The 16658-nt window shown below is 45.8% G+C and overlaps 1 protein-coding gene and 1 non-coding gene across 2 annotated transcripts in view; one reads left to right on the top strand and one right to left on the bottom strand.

The window, feature by feature from the left end:
* The window catches only part of CASS4 (Cas scaffold protein family member 4), a 37563-nt gene that overhangs the window by 14283 nt on the left and 6622 nt on the right, over positions 1–16658 (top strand). Inside the window, exons 2-5 of the mRNA XM_043884729.1 lie at positions 5861–6277; positions 11475–11576; positions 13604–13684; positions 14564–15874. Coding sequence (XP_043740664.1) covers positions 5861–6277; positions 11475–11576; positions 13604–13684; positions 14564–15874 — 1911 coding nt within the window. The remainder of the gene's footprint in view (positions 1–5860; positions 6278–11474; positions 11577–13603; positions 13685–14563; positions 15875–16658) is intronic.
* On the bottom strand, positions 12120–12191 carry TRNAW-CCA. Its single transcript has one exon. It is a non-coding gene; the product is annotated as a tRNA-Trp (tRNA).

Below are 16658 nucleotides of genomic sequence, written 5' to 3'. Positions count from 1 at the left end.
CTCCAATATTTTTACCTGGAAACTTCCATGGGCAGAGGAGCCTGGTGGGCTGCAAAGTCCATGAGGCCTCCAAGAGCCGGACATAACTGAGAGGCTGAGCACACACACGCACAGGGACTTTAGCAGAGTAGAACAGGAATTGACTTGGACTTTGGGAGGCTGTGCGGTGAATTGGCCATAGCAGGCTTCAGAGTCAGGGAGACTCACATTTGGATCCCTACTCTTCTGCCTGCTGCCTTGTGATCTTAAACTCTCCTAGACGCAGGCACCTTAAAGCCTTGAAATGTGGCAAAAACAATAGATGAGGCCCAGCTTGAACACTCTGAGTTTCTGCCACTTTGCTCTTTCAAGTGAACTGAAGAAAAGTGGAAAGGCAAGCAGGAAGGCAAGCTGGGTTCTCAGAGAGCCAGTGTGGGGCAGTCACCTAAGAGCTGTGCCCACCCTCCTGGTCTAGAGAGGATGTGACCACCCTGGCAGTGGGAATGATGCAGAAGCAAAAGTCGGTAGCTTCAGCAGGTGGCATTTCTACAGGCTCCTCTAACTGGCCTCTGCTTGGAACTGTAGCTGCTTCTGCCAGCTTTCACATCACTGCAGAAGACAAAGTATGGGACCACATCTCTCTCTGCATCTTACTTCCCCTGATCCACAGTGCAACTCTCTTTCTTTCTCAGCAGTTATAACCCTGCCCTTCTTTCAAGACTCACCTCAGGGTTGCACACAATCCCTCAGCAGCTCCTCCCAACTGTGCTCCTATAGCCAACCACCTCCATCCTCAGAGCCTCAGGCCTCTCCCACCTGGACTGGACCACCACTGGCTTTGATGAGCTTCTTTGGCTTCACATCAGCTCCATCTAATCCCCTTCCCATCCAGAAATTAGAAACATCAACCAATATGGGAGGAAGCCTCAGGTTTTTGTTTACTTCTCTCCAGACAACCTGGTCAGGGCTTCCATGATAGCTTAGCAGTAAAGAATCCACCTGCCAATGAAGGAGACGCAGGTTTGATCTCTGGGTTGGGAAGATCCCCCTGGAGAAGGAAATGGCAACCTGTTCCAGTATTCTTGCCTGGGAAATCCTATGGATGGAGGAGCCTGTTGGGCTACAGTCCATGAGGTTGGAAAAGCATCGAACACAACTTAGCAACTCAATAGCAACAACAAGACAGCCTGGACATCTTTCAGTTTCCCCGACTCACCATACACTTCACAAAAACACACAAACTCACTCCCTCCCTCACCCATTTCTCTTCCTCTGCCTGGATGATTTCTCCCCTTTTCTCAATCCGACTAATTTCTACTCACTCCCAGATTGCAACTTCCATGGCCAGTTTCTCAGGAAAACGTTCCCTAAGCCCTTATCCATCCCCACTTCCTAACTACACTCAGAATTCCTCATAACTTTCTGTATTTTTTTTGGCTGCCCTTAAGAGAAGTAGAAACCCTATGTTTATTTCTGTTGTGATTGGAGTGTGTCTCCTCTGCTAGGATACACACCGACATGAGATCAGGAACTGTTTTCTTCACCACTTTATCTCCCCAGAGCGCCAGGCATATAGTTGATGCTCAAACCTGATGTATGAATAAATGAAGATAGCTAATTACTCCCGTGGCTCATTGCCGGTTCAGTGTGGATTAGCACTTTGCCTCTGGCCATTGTGTGAACGTCTCCCCAGAGAGAGAAACTCTTATTCTTTGCCTCTGTTTCCCTAGTCTCCTTTCCCTTCTCCCAACTATTGTATGAAGATGGGCATTTGGGGGAAAGGTCCTTTTTGGAAATTGGCAAGGAAGGTTTCTTCTGTTGTACCTAGGACCTAACTGTCTTTGTGCCCAAAGAGAATAAAAATATAAATACATGCCTTCCTTCATCTCTTAAGTTTCTACACAAATGTTCCCAAATTAACACTACCCTGAAATCCCCTAACCTCACCTGATCTTGGAAGCTAAGCAGAGTTGGGCCTGATTAGTACTTGCATGAGAGACCACGGGCATACCGGGTGCTGTAGGTCTTTTGGGCTTCCCCAATGGCTCAGGGGGTAAAGAATCCTCCTGCAATGCGGGAGATGCAGGAGATGCAGGTACGATCCCTGAGTTGGGAAGATCCCCTGGAGGAGGAAATGGCAACCCACTCCAGTATTTTTGCCTGGGAAATCCCATGGACAAAGGAGCCAGGCAGGCTACAGTCCATGTGGTCTCAAAGAGGAGGACACCACTGAGCATTCACACACAAAGAATAACTTGGGGGTGGCCTCAATGATGATCATGGTTGTAATCAGAACGCTGTTGCCATAGCCCATCAGTCCCTTCGGTCTGTTGTCTGTAAAGCGTTCAGCGCAGTATCAGGGACATAAGAGCTCGATACCTGTTTGCTGAGGCTGCTATTTCTTTTTTTGTTTAATTAGATTAATTAATTTATTTTTATTTTCTGCTGCGCTGGGTCTTCGTTGCTTTTCTCTAGTTGAGGCAAGCAGGGGCTACTCTTTATCGCAGTTCGCTGGCTTCTCATTGCAGTGGCTTCTCTTGTTGCAGAGCACAAGCTCTAGGGCATGTGGGCTTCAGTAGTTGTGGCTCCTAGGCTCCAGAGCACAGGCTCAGTAGTTGCAGCACACGGGCTCAGTTGCATGTGGGATCTTCCTGGACAAGGGGTGGAAGCCATGTCTCCTTCACTGGCAGGCGGATTCCTCACCCTTCAGCCACCAGGGAAACCCAAGGCGGCTATTTCTCATTTCTCCCCACACTGCCAGCCTGTCCGTAAAAGTCTGGCTGGGTCCCAACTGGGTTCTTTCTTAACATGCCCAGAGGGCCCTCTAAGTCCCTTAACATGCCCTCTAAGTCCCGTGGATGCACGTGGAGGAGGAGCCCAGCCTTCCCGTGTGGTCAGGGACAGCCTCTACAGGAAGTGACTTGAGCTGCGATCTGAAGGATGAGGAGTCACTTGTGCAAATATATGGCTGAAGAGTGAGTGTTCAGGGCAGAAGGACTCACAAGGGCAAAGGTCCTGAGGTGGAAGTAATCTTAGTGCATCGGAGAAAGAAAACAAGGCAGCTGGGGAAAATTGACAGGAGAGAAGCACTAAAATTAACAGGAGGAAGTCACTCAAGCCGGGCAATCAGGCAGAGAGTTTAGGTTTTGTTCTAAAGGTGGTTCTAAGCAATTGGACATTTTTAAACAACAGACCAACAGTCTGATTTATATGTAAAAAATATCATTCTATACAAATCAAAACTACCATGAGATATCACATCACACCAGTCAGATTGGCCATCATTAAAAACTCTACAGAACAATAAATGCTTGCAAGGGTGTGGAGAAAAAGGGAAGCCTCCTACACTGTTGGTGGGAATTTATTAATAAATTAGTACAGCCAAAGGAGAACACTGTGGAGGTTCCTTAAAAAACTAAAAATAGAGCTACCATATGACCTTGCAATCCCTCGCCTGACATATAGCTGGAGAAAACCGTAATTCAAAAGGACACATGCACCTCAGTGTTCATTGCACCATTATTCACAATAGCCAAGACATGCATGCAACCTAAATGTCCATTGACAGAGGAATGGATAAAGAAGTTGTGGTACATATGTACAATGGAATTTACTCAACCATTAAAAGAGTGAAATACCATCATTTGCAGCAACATGGATGGACCTAGAGATTATCATACTAATTGAAGTAAACCAGACAGAGAAGGAGAAATATCATATAAAATGTCATTCTGATTGGTGTCTAGAGAATGAATTGGAAGGAGAAGGGTGCAATAATGGATATGAGGAGAAAACTTTGAATCCATGGGACCTCAGACAAGTCATCTAATCTCTCTGACCCTCAGTTTCCTTGTCTGTAAAATGGGAAGAAGAAAGCCTACCTCTGAGGCACCTGAGAATTAACTGATATGATAGCTTCAGTGTCCCCAACACAAAATAATTCCCCATTCAGTGTAGTCTACTGTTAGCTCCCTTTTCTGGGAGAGGAATTCTCCAAGATTTCTTACATGTATTTAATTCTTTTATAACATAAATATTGATAGTCTTTGTGCTCAAAACTTTGAGACATTATTTGACTGCAGGAGGTGTCTCTGGACCAGTTATAACAAAATACCATTCTGACGGGAATCCTGTTGTAGCAACATAGTTAGGGTTTTCCTTTGCTGTGACTGTACGCCCTTTAGGGTGTGGGCTGCCACTCTGAAGATTGCAGACTGTCCATGGAATGTAAACCATGTCTCCAGAGCAAGACTGTCGATGTCCATTTTGGACAGTTGTTGGTGCCTGATTAGGTGGGTGATCACACAAGGCAATTGTTCTCCAGACAAGTATCCCCTTTTGAAACAGGCAAGTCCACCAGCTAAGCCGCTGCCAATCTGGGTGCTTCCCAGCAACTGCCGTGTTGAAACAACTGCTCTGCCTAAACACACACGCTATCTTATTTCCAGACAAATGCAAGCACATTTCAGATGATGGGTTTTTTCTTCTCAGACTGCATTAGACGTATTTCATGTATTTAATTGGATGATAGATTGGAGACTGTGTTTTGCTTTCCTTTTTCTCCCCAGTGTGAACAAAGTCTCATTTTCAAAAAGGTAAAATCATAACTCTCATGCAAATATGAAATGAACTCACATCAAGGATTTTATTAAACTGATTAATTAATGAGGGAACCCGAAAAAGGTTAAAATCAGGTCAAGGGACATTTGAGGAGTTAGGTATTTGTAGGCAGTACAGTACCATTGCTGTCATTATAACAGGTGGGGTTTTTTTTTTTGTTGTTTGGGATTTTTTGAGAGCCATATAGCTTCCAGAAAGAGTCTGGGCCTGAGAATTAAGAGATTGTTTGTATTTTGATCCTGGCTGTGTAGACTAGTCACTCACCCTCTGTGTCTTTGTTTCACTGCACGTGAATAAATGAGCATAAATGGAGCCTCTGCTCTGAGCCTGGGTCCATTCAGTGCTGCGAGAGAATAGCAAATATAGCAAGACGTGATCCCCAAAGTCATGGAGCTTCCAAGGCCAGCCAGGAGAAAAGCAACAACCAGGAAAATAGCAATAGAATCGCTTTGACAGTTTGCAGCCAAGCTTTACGGAGCACTTAGGAAGTGCCAGGCGCTGTTCAGTGAGCTTTCTATACATACCAACCCATTTAATTAATAACTTTGTGAGGCAGAGGTGGCGCTAGTGGAAAGAATCTGCCTGCAGTGCAGGAGATTCAAGAGACGTGGGTTCAATCCCAGGGTCGGGAAGATCCCCTGGAGGAAGAAATGGCAACCCACTCCAATATTCTTGCCTGGAGAACCCCATGGTCAGAGGAGCCTGGAAGGCTACAGTCCAAAGGGTTGGAAAGAGTTGGACATGACTGAGTGACTGAGCACACCCACATGAGGTAGATAGTGCTATTATTCCCGTTTTACAGACAAGGACACTGAGGTCAAAGATAGTGGCTAATTTACTTAAGGGCACAGAGCTAGGAAGTCAGAGCAAAGATTTCAACCTAGTTCTGCGCTAGGCTGCCGTCTACCGTATCCCTCCGGTGGGTCATTTGTTCAGTCATTCAGTGGTGTCCAAGTCTTTGTGACCCATGTACTGTAGCATCATCTCCTGGATCTTGCTCAAACTCATGTTCATTGAATCAGTGATAGGTAAGACTACCTAGAAGTTCTGACATTTCACCTGAGACTTTTCCAACCTCCCCAAGAATGGCTAGAAATAACTTAGGCAAACAGCAGGGACGAGGGTCTCTGCGGGGGGAGGTGGGTGGGAGGGGAGGAAATGAGATAAAGGAGCAGCTGTGACTGTGTTCTAAGCGAGTGGTGTGGCAGTCTTGGTCCTTGGCAATAACAATGACTGTGAATTCTTTCTCTCCCATCTCCAGACCCTCTTGGCCAAGGCACTTTATGACAACCACCCTGACTGCGCTGATGAGCTGGCTTTCTGCAGAGGAGACATCCTGACCATTCTGGAACAAAATGTGCCAGAAAGCGAAGGCTGGTGGAAGTGTCTGCTCCACGGGAGGCAAGGCCTGGCCCCTGCCAACCGCCTCCAAATCCTAGTGGAGGCCCCCACAGACAGGCCTCGTCCCCCTTTCCTGAAAGGCCTGGACAATGCTCCCACCATCTCCCAGGAGACCTATGAGGTGCCCACCCTGCTCGACCCCACATCTCCTGTGTACGAGCAGATGAAGAGTTGGGTGGAGGGTCCCCCACCTCCCACAGTCCAAATCTACGAAGTCCCTGACCCACCAGCCTGTGCCAGAATCGTCTGTGAAAAGACCCTAAGCTTTCCAAGACAGGTAAGTACATTTCCAGACAGAAGAAATAGGTCAAAAGGTAGGCAGCACCCAGGGCCTGAATACCCTTGAATTGTGGCTATCCATCAGGAGAGCAAACGTACAGGATGGGAACCAGACAGTTGGGGTGATTGGGTTGTCATTAACACTCTGGGTACCCTGGTGGTTCCTGGCTTGCCAAGATACCCACACTTTGCAGGAAACTGAATGCTTAGTTGAGCAGAGTCTGAAAGAATGACAACATTCACAGTGGTCTCTTTTTACACTAGGAAGAAACATTAGTTAAATGGAGGGGTTGAATTTCCATGGGTCAAAGGCAAGAAATCATGCATCAGATTTAAAATATGTGTTCCTTTCAACCTAGAAAGAATTTCCAGAATTGTTGCAGAAATATACAAGAAGGCAGAAATATATCTAAATGAAGAAGTCATAGCCATTGCTGTATTATTTGTTATAGGGGAAAATTCCAGTTGCCTAAAGGAATATTCATGGAGAATTGGTGACATAAGTTTTGGCAGTACCCTACGACGAGCCACTGTGTGTGTGTATGTGTGTGTGTGTGCGTGTGTGTGTGTGTGCGTGTGTGTGCTGCAGTTATGGGGGGAAAAAATGAAATTAGTTCTATAAGGTATTTATAAGGGAAGGAGAAAGAGCCATTTAAATAAAAACCTAACAAACAAACCAAAAAACTTTAAAAAGTATACGTATATATGTGTGCATTGAAAAGAACACACACCAGCAGTGGTCACCCTTAGGAAGTGGAACTGGTTAAGGAGAAAGTGAAAGAAGTCATTAAACAGGGATCTATACTTTATTCGCTTCTGTGTCCCCTGCACCTTGGACGTGCCTAGCCTGGGGTGGGTACTTGATAAATATTTGATGAATAAAGAGACTAAGAGGTTGATTTGTGTGTTATATAGAACATGTATTACATCTGTAATTTTTAAAAAGTAACATTTTTTTTAAAAGCAGAGGAAAAGAAGCACTTTGTAAATGCAGAATGAAACATTTTTTTAAAGTAGGAGAGGAAGGGGCTTCCCTGGTGGTCAAGTGGTTAAGATTTCGCCTCTAGATGCAGAGAGTGCAGGTTCAATCCCTGATTGGGGAGCTAAGATCCTATATGCCTTGGGGCTAAAAACCCAAAACCCAAAATGTAAAATAGAAGCAATATTGTATCAAACTCAATAAAGACTTTAAAGATGGTCCACATCAAAAAAAGAAGAAGAAAGAAGCAGGAATTAACAAAAGAAAAAAAAAATTAATGCACTGTTTCCCTCCAAGCCCCAGCCTTCATGAGGTGTTAAGAATGCAGCACAGTCTTGCATGGTCTTCAGTCACTGCAAGCATTTCCTGTCATCACACACTTTGCTTTCAGCTCAGATGACACATCCCACCTGGCCTCAGCTCTGCACAGAGGTCCTGATGAGGCCCTAGGCCAGGAGAGGCCCCTCCTCCCATGTATGTGCTGTCCCTCCTCCCAGGAATGTCCCACCTACCCTGCAGGCCTCCTCCACACCAGCTTCTTCTTTGATCCCTTAAGAGATTTTTAAAAAGTCTTTATTGCATTTGTTACAATATTGCTTCTGTTTTATGTTTTGGGGGGTTTGGGAGAGTTGGGGGGCACTAGGGATCTTAGCTCCCTGACCAGGGATGGAACCTGCTCACCCTGCACTGGAAGGTGAAGTCTTAACCGCTGGACCATCAGGGAAGTCCTTACGAGATTCTGAATACTTCAGATGGCCTGCCTCCCTGGGCTGCCAGGGAGACGTCCCCAGGCAGATGACCCCAGGCAGACGACCCGTGTTACACAGAACAGCTGCCCCTCTAGGCACCGACTACAAACACCAGAAAGAGGTGGCTGATTGCCCTGCAGCCATCTGTGGGGTGGACCTGAAGTCCCTTTTCTGGAACAACTGGCCCACATCTAGACCTGGCACACTCAGCTGTCATCCGAGCAGCTGACCCAGAGTGGGGCCTGGGTGCTGGCTCCTCTGAGAGCAAGTGGCCTGGGCTGAAGTTAATTGAGTTGCTCCCTGACAGCTTAGTTGGTAAAAAATCCGCCTGCAATACAGGAGAACCCAGTTCCATTCCTGGGTCGGGAAGATCTGCTGGAGAAGGGCAAGGCTACTCACTCCAGTATTCTTGGGCTTCCCTTGTGGCTCAGCTGGTAAAGACTCTGCCTGCAAAGTGGGAGACCTGGGTTCAATCCCTGGGTTGGGAAGATCCCCTGGAGAAGGGAAAGGCTACCCACTCCAGTATTCTGGCCTGGAGAATTCCATGGACTGTATAGTCCATGGGGTCACAAAGAGTTGGACACGACTGAGTGACTTTCACTTTCAAAGGAAAGAAAAAAAAAAAATCAAAGGCCAAGTGGGACGAACTCAGAGAGTAGCATTTATGTGTATCCACTACCATGTGTAAAACAAATAGCTAGTGGGAAGGTGCTGTATATCACAGGCAGCTCAGCTCAGTGCTCTGTGATGACCTAGAGGAGTGGGATGGGGATGGGGGTGAGAGGGAAGCTCAAGAGGGAGGGGGTATATGTATATATATAATTATGGCTGACTCATGTTGTTCTACAGCAGAAACTAATGCAACATTGTAAAGCAATGATACTCCAATTAAAAATTTTTTAAAAAATCTTCTGGAAAAGGAAATGGCAACCCACTCCAGTATTCTTGCCTGGAAAATCCCATGGATGGAGAAGCCTGGTAGGCTGCAGTCCACGAGGTCTCAAAGAGTCGGACACGACTGAGTGACTTCACTCTCCCTTTCACTTTCAATAAAGGTCTTAACCCATCTGTAAAAAAAAAAAACAAAAACCTTTTTTTAAATCTAAGGTCATTTTCCCTGCCCCCTAAAAGCACAGCGGGTGCAAAGTCTGCAGTTTGCTGGGGATTCTGAACCCCCAGGACCGTGCCAGACTCCTGCGAGATGCTCCATAGACCTTTGTGGAATGAATGAAATGACCAGATCCAACATAACCATGGGCTCACTGTCAACTTCTAGCCTGATGTTGGTGTAAAAAGAGAGATGAGTTGACCATCCTAACTCAGAAAAGGGTCAGGGCATTAGCTGTAAGATTTGTCCTTGACATGAAGCGTGGAGACCTCACTGGTGCAGGCTGTGGCCATGGACAGAAACCACAGCCACTGAAGGGGATTTCAGAAGCCAGGGGCTCCTCACCACTCAAGCAGGTTTTGAGGTGGCTGGCCCCAGTAAAACACTTGGGGAAATTTCCTGCCTTTTGTTCCTGCCTAAGTTCCCTCCATCACTGCCCTATCTATATTTTGACCCTCTCCCCACTCCCTTTTTCATCGCTTCTCTGTGCTTGAGGGTCTTTTAAAGCAAGCAATGTCATCTACAGCTTAGAAATGAGGAATCCAGGTTCACTTGGTTTCTGCGGCAGCCACGGCCATGCTGGGTGACTGGAGACATCACAGCACCCCTGTAGACTTCGCTTTCTTGCTCTGTATCAGGAGAGGGTTCAGTTCAGTTCAGTCACACAGTCGTGTCTGACTCTTTGCGACCCCATGGACTGCAGCACGCCAGGCTTCCCTGTCCATCACCAACTCCTGGAGCTTGCTCAAACTCATGTCCATTGAGTCGGTGATGCCATCCAACCATTTTATCATTTCTGAGTTCACCTCAAACTGTAGCTTTTGGTAATTCTGAGTAATTTTGCTTCTTCCTCTACTACAAGAAGGAAGGAGCTAGAAGGATGCAAGACTATAATAACTTAAGAATCTTCTGATCCACAGAAGGCAGTCATCTCCTCCCTACTTGGGTAATCCAGTGGTGAGCTTTGAGTCTGAGAACGCTGAGAAAATAACATTCTGAACAGAAGGAGATGTTGGTAAAACTAAGCAAGCCCAGCCACTAGCTTTGAGCTGTTTTCCAATGGGCAGTAAACAGGCTTGGCACCTGGCCCGGGGGACCTGTTTCAGAGATTCCCCTTATACTCAGGTTGAGCATCTCTAGATTAAGGTTGGCCAAAAATTAAAAACCAAGAAGGTGAAAATATGTCCCTTGTCTCAAGTTGTCCTAATCAGGGACTCTGCATCTTTTTAGCTGGAAGAGACCTCTGTAGATCTGAGAGAAAAAGAAACCTCTTTAGGTGAGAACAACTCTTCATTTTACAAATGAGGAAATTGATTCCCTGGGAGGTGAAAGGCCCATCCAAGGTCATATCCTGATGAACACCAGAGACTAAAGTTTCTTTGTTGTATCTGTGTCTGTCCACACCCCCGGCCTGCCAACACCCAAGACAGAGCCCTTGGCATGCTTTTGATCTAGTTCACCTGACTCTGTGGCTGATACTATCTATTAATGTTTTATTGAAGTTTAACCTCTAGATCCTCATAGTTCAGTCATTAGTATCGGAATCCAGAAATACAGTGAAACCAGCACCCCAGAAGCCCCCTCCCACCTCTCCCAGCCACTTCCCCCCAGGGTAACCACGATCTTGAGCTTTGTTTTACTTTTTATTCCAACTTCCTTATTATAATACACTGGCCTCTCTAAAAAAAAAAAAAAAAAAAGACCATACAAAGAAGATATTTGATTTTGGTTTAAATTCAGAAAGGGTAATCTTTTGTATTTCAAGTAAAAAGATCATATTTCCTGATGAAATCTGCTTTTAGGTTTAAATTGCTTGTAGACACTCTAGTTCTTGAACTAGAGTTTCCTTTCAAAACCATGTTTCTCAAAAACATGTTCCTTAGTTCCCATCTACATTTTCCAAGAAAACACTGGGCATTTCTGAACTGGCTTCTTTCCACCTACAATTCCAAACCAAGGAAAGTCCCATCATAGGCTGTAGGTTGTCTCTTGGGCAAGTGTGACCCACAAAGTCAGCTCCATAAGTAAAATTCTGAGAACATCAGAATCACCTGAGGGCCCTGATGATACTGCAGTTTCCCAGGCTCTCTGTCAAGACTCAGAGATTCTGTGCAATGCACACGGGGCCCAGGAATCTGCATTTCCAACCCACTTCCCAGATGAGGCTGATCCACATGGTGAGGAAGACTGCCCTCCATCATGGACCTCCCAACCAGGGTCCTGCTGTCTCAGAGTAAAGGGTCTCCAATGAGAGGTGCCCAGAGAATGTCCTAGCATGTTAGTGCTGCCTTTGCTGTTTCGTGGTCCATGGATGTGGTGGTAACATTTCTTTCCCTCTGTTCTTCTTTTTCTCCCCAAGGCTGTCTTCATGATTCCCAGACCTGCTCGGACCTCATTACCAGCTCTGGCTTGCCAGGTGTACGACGTGCCTGCCCAGAGCCGGTGCCCACCAACCCTGAAGGTGAGCCTCATCAATGGCCCTGCTCCTCTCCTTTTTCTCTATCCAAATCGTGGGCACTCAGCATTACGCTGAACTTGCATTTCAGTTTTACCATTGAGAGATCTTTGGAACCTCAGTTCTGACTCCAAGGGACCCATCACCACTCAGAAACTAACTTTGTGCCCAGGGAACCCAGACATGCTCAGAAGAATATTACTACTTATTTGAATTCTGAATATTTAAAAATTTTTTACTTCTCATTTGTAATACTTTATGTCCATGCTTATATACACACTGGAGAAAGGATTGGCAACCCACTCCAGTTTTCTGGCCTGGAGAATCCCATGGACAGAGAAGCCTCGTCAGCTACAGTCCATAGGGTCACAAAGAGTTGGACACAATTGAGTGACTAACACAACAATATATAAATAGCGATAGTGAAGTCGCTCAGTAGTGTCCGACTCTTTGCAACCCCGCAGACTGTAGCCTACCAGGGTCCTCCGTCCATGGGATTCTTCAGGCAAGAATACTGGAGTGAGTTGCCATTTCCTTCTCCAGGGGATCTTCCCAACCCAGGAATCGAACCCGGGTCTCCCGCATTGGAGGCAGACGCTTTAACCTCTGAGCCACCAGGGAAGACTATATATACACATATCTACACGTGTTTTTTTTTTTAATCTGCACGTTTTAAAAGTAATAGTATCACGAAGGATATACGTCATAGTCTTAACATTATTGTTGGTTATCTTAACACTGATTATATCTTGGGGAGGAAATTTCAGAGTTTTTGGGTTTTTTTTATCTTACGTGAATGTAACTGGTACATCAGTTTTGTAAGACATACTTCCTGTAACAGAAAACAACTTCACTCACTTCTTAGCCCATCAGAACTGCCCCATGGTCATGCTCTCCCCTGCCCACCAAGCACAGGGGAATGGGCTGGATGCTTCAGCCATGCCTGCTTCCTGGAACCACGCCCAGAGAATCTGAGGTTTGAGATATGGGGTGGGACCCAGGCAGTAGGAATTTTAAAGCTCCCAGGTGGTTCTCAAGCTCAGCCAGGGCTGAGAGCCACAGCTCCAATCAAAATAAAAATTTAGGCTGGTTGGGTGACTTCCTGGTCACTTACAGGTAGTAAGAAGTCTCGGTGGAGGAATTTAATGTTCAGAGCAGGCAGTACCAAACTTCCCCCTGCCTGTAAAGTGAAAGGAGGAGACTTGGAGGAGACTCACAGCCTGACTCTCTCCAAAGAAACCCCTCTTGGGAATTCCCTGGTGGCCCAGTGCTTAGGACTCTCACTGCTGAGGGCCCGGGTTCAATCCCTGGTTGGGGAAATAAGATCCCACAAGTTATGATATGCAGCTAAAAAAAAAAACCCAAAACAAAAACCCTCTCCAAATTTCAGCTTCTTTTCTCTTTCTTTGCAAAACCTGTTCTGGTGCTCTTTCACCTTACCTTGGAATATGGAACTTATTTTTCACGTCCTAATTTATGTATTCCCTAATTGTTGCACCTCCCCCACAAATGTCTATTATCTCTAGAGGCGCTATGTCTTTTGCTCATTACTGGGTGTACATATGTCACTTAGCTCAGTGGCTAGTCATTAGTAGGCACTTAGTAAATATTTGCAGGATTAATACATGAGTCATAAGCACAGGAAAATTCCTACTGGGAAAAACAAGAAAGAAAAAAGACATAGTAAATTCCAATCTTATATTTGGTCTTCTTTAATTCAATCTTAGGGTGAACTTACAGAAGGAAATGAACTGCTGTTTTTAACTCAGACAAATGCAGCTAATTCTCTCTATAGTTTATCCCCACCTTTGATTGAGAAGGTGCCTTTTTTTAAAACACAGAGCCCATTGTTGAAAATGTACTCAGAACAGCACACACTTGTGCCATAAAACCATCATGACTGAAAGCCCCAGTCTTCAGTGATTTGTGTTTTTACTTGGAGAAAAAAAACAAAACACCAGCTTTGAGATGGTTTGTGATGTGCAGCCACCAGGAAGTAAAATTCCAAGCTGACCTTTGTGGTCTTTTCCCAGGAGCCAGGCATGCAGCAGCTATATGATATCCCCCCCAGCCCCCAAAAGGCAGCACTGGGTCCCCTGGCCAGCCAAACAAACGTAAGTATGATCGGCACTGAGATCTGAGACTGTGCAAACCTGAACCAGCTCTGGAAAATGTTTGCTTGGTCAAAATTAGGAACGCAAATCCCTCATAACAGAATTTACTTCACTGGAGGCAAAACTTGTAACTGTGAAGGTGTTCAGTTACCAGACAAGTCATGTGATCTAGATAAATCCTTTGATTTCCGTACACCTCCGTTTCTCTTTACAAACTTATTGTGAGAATTGACATGAAATGAAGTGTGAAGTGAAGTGAAGTCGCTCAGTTGTGTCCGACTCTTTGCAACCCTGTGGATTGTAGCCTACCAGGCTCCTACGTCCATGGGATTCTCCAGGCAAGAATACTGGAGTGGGTTGCCATTTCCTTCTCCAGGGGATCTTCCCGACCCAGGGATCAAACCCGGGTCTCCCGCATTGGAGGCAGACGCTTTAACCTCTGAGCCACCAGGGAAGCCCAATGAATTGACATAATCCCTGCAAAAGACCTAGTACAGTGCTCGGCATAGAGCAAGAGCTCAGGAGACTTGAGATAAATGCTTCTTCTTGCAATCTACCTTGGAGACATGTTGTGTTGAGCTAGCTTTTTATTTGTATGGAGGGGAGGTGACTTAACTTGAAATCTGTACTCCATGCTTATCAATGAATTCTGTCGCATGCATACAATAAATACACCTATGCACAAGGTGGGTTTTCCAGGTGGCGCTAGTGATAAAGAACCCACCTGCCAATGAGGGAGACATTCTCTCCCTGGGTTTTAAGATGCACAGTACCCAGCGCTTGGTGGCTCCTCGGTGTAATACACATGCATCTCCAGAGTCACTCCCCCTGTCTTTTCCTTAAACTAAATAACGGGTGACTTTGTGTGGTTCTTCACAGAGGCAGAATATTCCCCCGACATCAAGCATCGCCTTAAGGAGAGGTGGCTGCAACACATTGCCAAGCCCTCAAAAATCGGAATGGGTTTATGACACGCCAGTGTCTCTGGAAAAGGCTGATGTAAGAAATGCATCTCCAAGTAGCTCTGTGGAAAAATCGGGGTACCATGCCCTCCCCAGATGTATGTCCAGCTTCCACAGCCCTCCGAGCAACAGAGCAGGGACTCTCAATCCACGCCCACAGAAAAACATGTCCATGCAGAAAAAACTCAGCCTTCCAGAAATTCCTTCTTATAGCTTTCCACCAGCCAAGGGTGCATTCCCTTTGGATGAAGGTGTCAGCTACAAGGTTCCTTCAAGTTTTCTGATCCCCCGAGTGGAGCAGCAGAACACCAAGCCAAACATTTACGACATCCCTAAAGCAAGGCCAAGGGACCCCCAGGCTGAGAAAGAGCTGGGGAAAGCCACCATGCCTTCAGAGAATTCCTCGGACCATAACTCCCTGTGGTTTCCCAGCCAGGCAGCATCACTGTCCCCTGAACCAGACAGCTCGTCTGTGTCCAGCTCTGACAGTAGAGCCAGCATTCTTTCCTCCTGCTCCTCCACATCCACTGACTCTTCGTCCAGCTCCTTCTCAGAGGAGTCAGCCAGAGAGCTCCCCTTGGACCTGGACTTGGCCAGAGAAACGGTCACAGCTCTGCAGCATAAGGTGGCCAACTCTGTCGGGGGCCTGATGCTCTTTGTCAGTAGGAAGTGGAGGTTCAGGGACTCTCTAGAGGCCAACATTGATGAAATCCGCAGGGCTGCTGACCGCACAGAGGAATCCTTGAGAGAATTCCTGGATTTTGCCCGAGGAGTCTGTGGGACCACGTGCAACCTCACCAACAATAACCTTCAGGCCAGAATTAGGGATCAGCTACAGACGATCTCCAACTCCTACCAAATCCTGCTTGAAACAAAGGAAAGTCTGGAGAGCTGCAATTGGTCCCTGGAAGTCCTTGTGACTGACAAAATCCAGAACAGCCCGGATGACCTGGAGAGATTTGTCCAGGTGGCACGGATGGTTCCGGAAGATGTCAAGAGGTTGACCTCCATCATCATTGCCAATGGGAGGCTCCTTTTCAAGCTGAACTGTGAAAAGGAAGATCCTGTGCAATTGACCCCAAATGCAGAGTTTAAGCTTGCCAAACCCATCCAACTTCCCCAAAGGGAGATTGAATCCTATCAAAGGAACACGCCTTTTCATAAGCAAAAAGAAAGCAAACACTCTCCTGAACTATTAGAGAAGAATAGGACAAATGTTTGTGAACAGGTGAGTTCAGAGTTCCATGGTATTAATAAAATATAAAGTGACTTTGCATTTTTATCTGGAGTGGTCACCCATAAGCTAGATGCTGAGAATCTATTGTTTCATCTTTGGGGAGGCATGAGTTCTATTTTCCAGAAAATAAAATTCATGAAAGCAAAATTCTGTATGAGATCTTAGTAAGAAGAAAGATAAGTGTTTTAATATTAAGACAAACAGGATGTCTTCTGGACATTTTGTGGTTTGGGGCTTACCTCTGATGCTAGGATAAGAAAGGATTCTGAAAACTTTTTGAAACCTGTTCTTTGAGCAAAATTTTTAGTCTCACCATCAAGTTTCCTTGCACTTTGGAAAGTTATAAACTGAGTCATTGTCAGTGTGCTTCTTAGGAACAGAAGAGGAAGTATAAACACTCTTCCAAATTGTCCATGGTCCTAGCAGCCTCCAGACTCTAGTTACTCTTAGAAATACTTTCCTCCATGAGGTGAGACACTATAGTAAGACACCTTTAGTTTAAGAATTGCAAGTTGCAGGAGATGCAGCAGATAACAGGGGCTGTGTCACAGGATAAGTTGGTGCTTTCAGCCCCAGTCTTGGGGCTTTCTGCTGACATGCCTTATGGTGCAAGAGCTTTAACACACTCCAGAGAAGCTGGACATTTAGATATTTTTCTTTTCTGGTTAAACTCTGTGTCCTTATATTAGGCTGTGTTGATAGGCAAAATTTCGCTCTTGAGCTGCTAAAATCACCTTTGTTGGCAAAAGGTATCATAGGCAGAACCTCAACAAAA

This window comes from Cervus elaphus, chromosome 23 (assembly GCF_910594005.1).
Source record: "Cervus elaphus chromosome 23, mCerEla1.1, whole genome shotgun sequence".
Lineage (NCBI taxonomy): Eukaryota > Metazoa > Chordata > Mammalia > Artiodactyla > Cervidae > Cervus > Cervus elaphus.
This window is presented reverse-complemented; position numbering and strand designations above follow the sequence as displayed.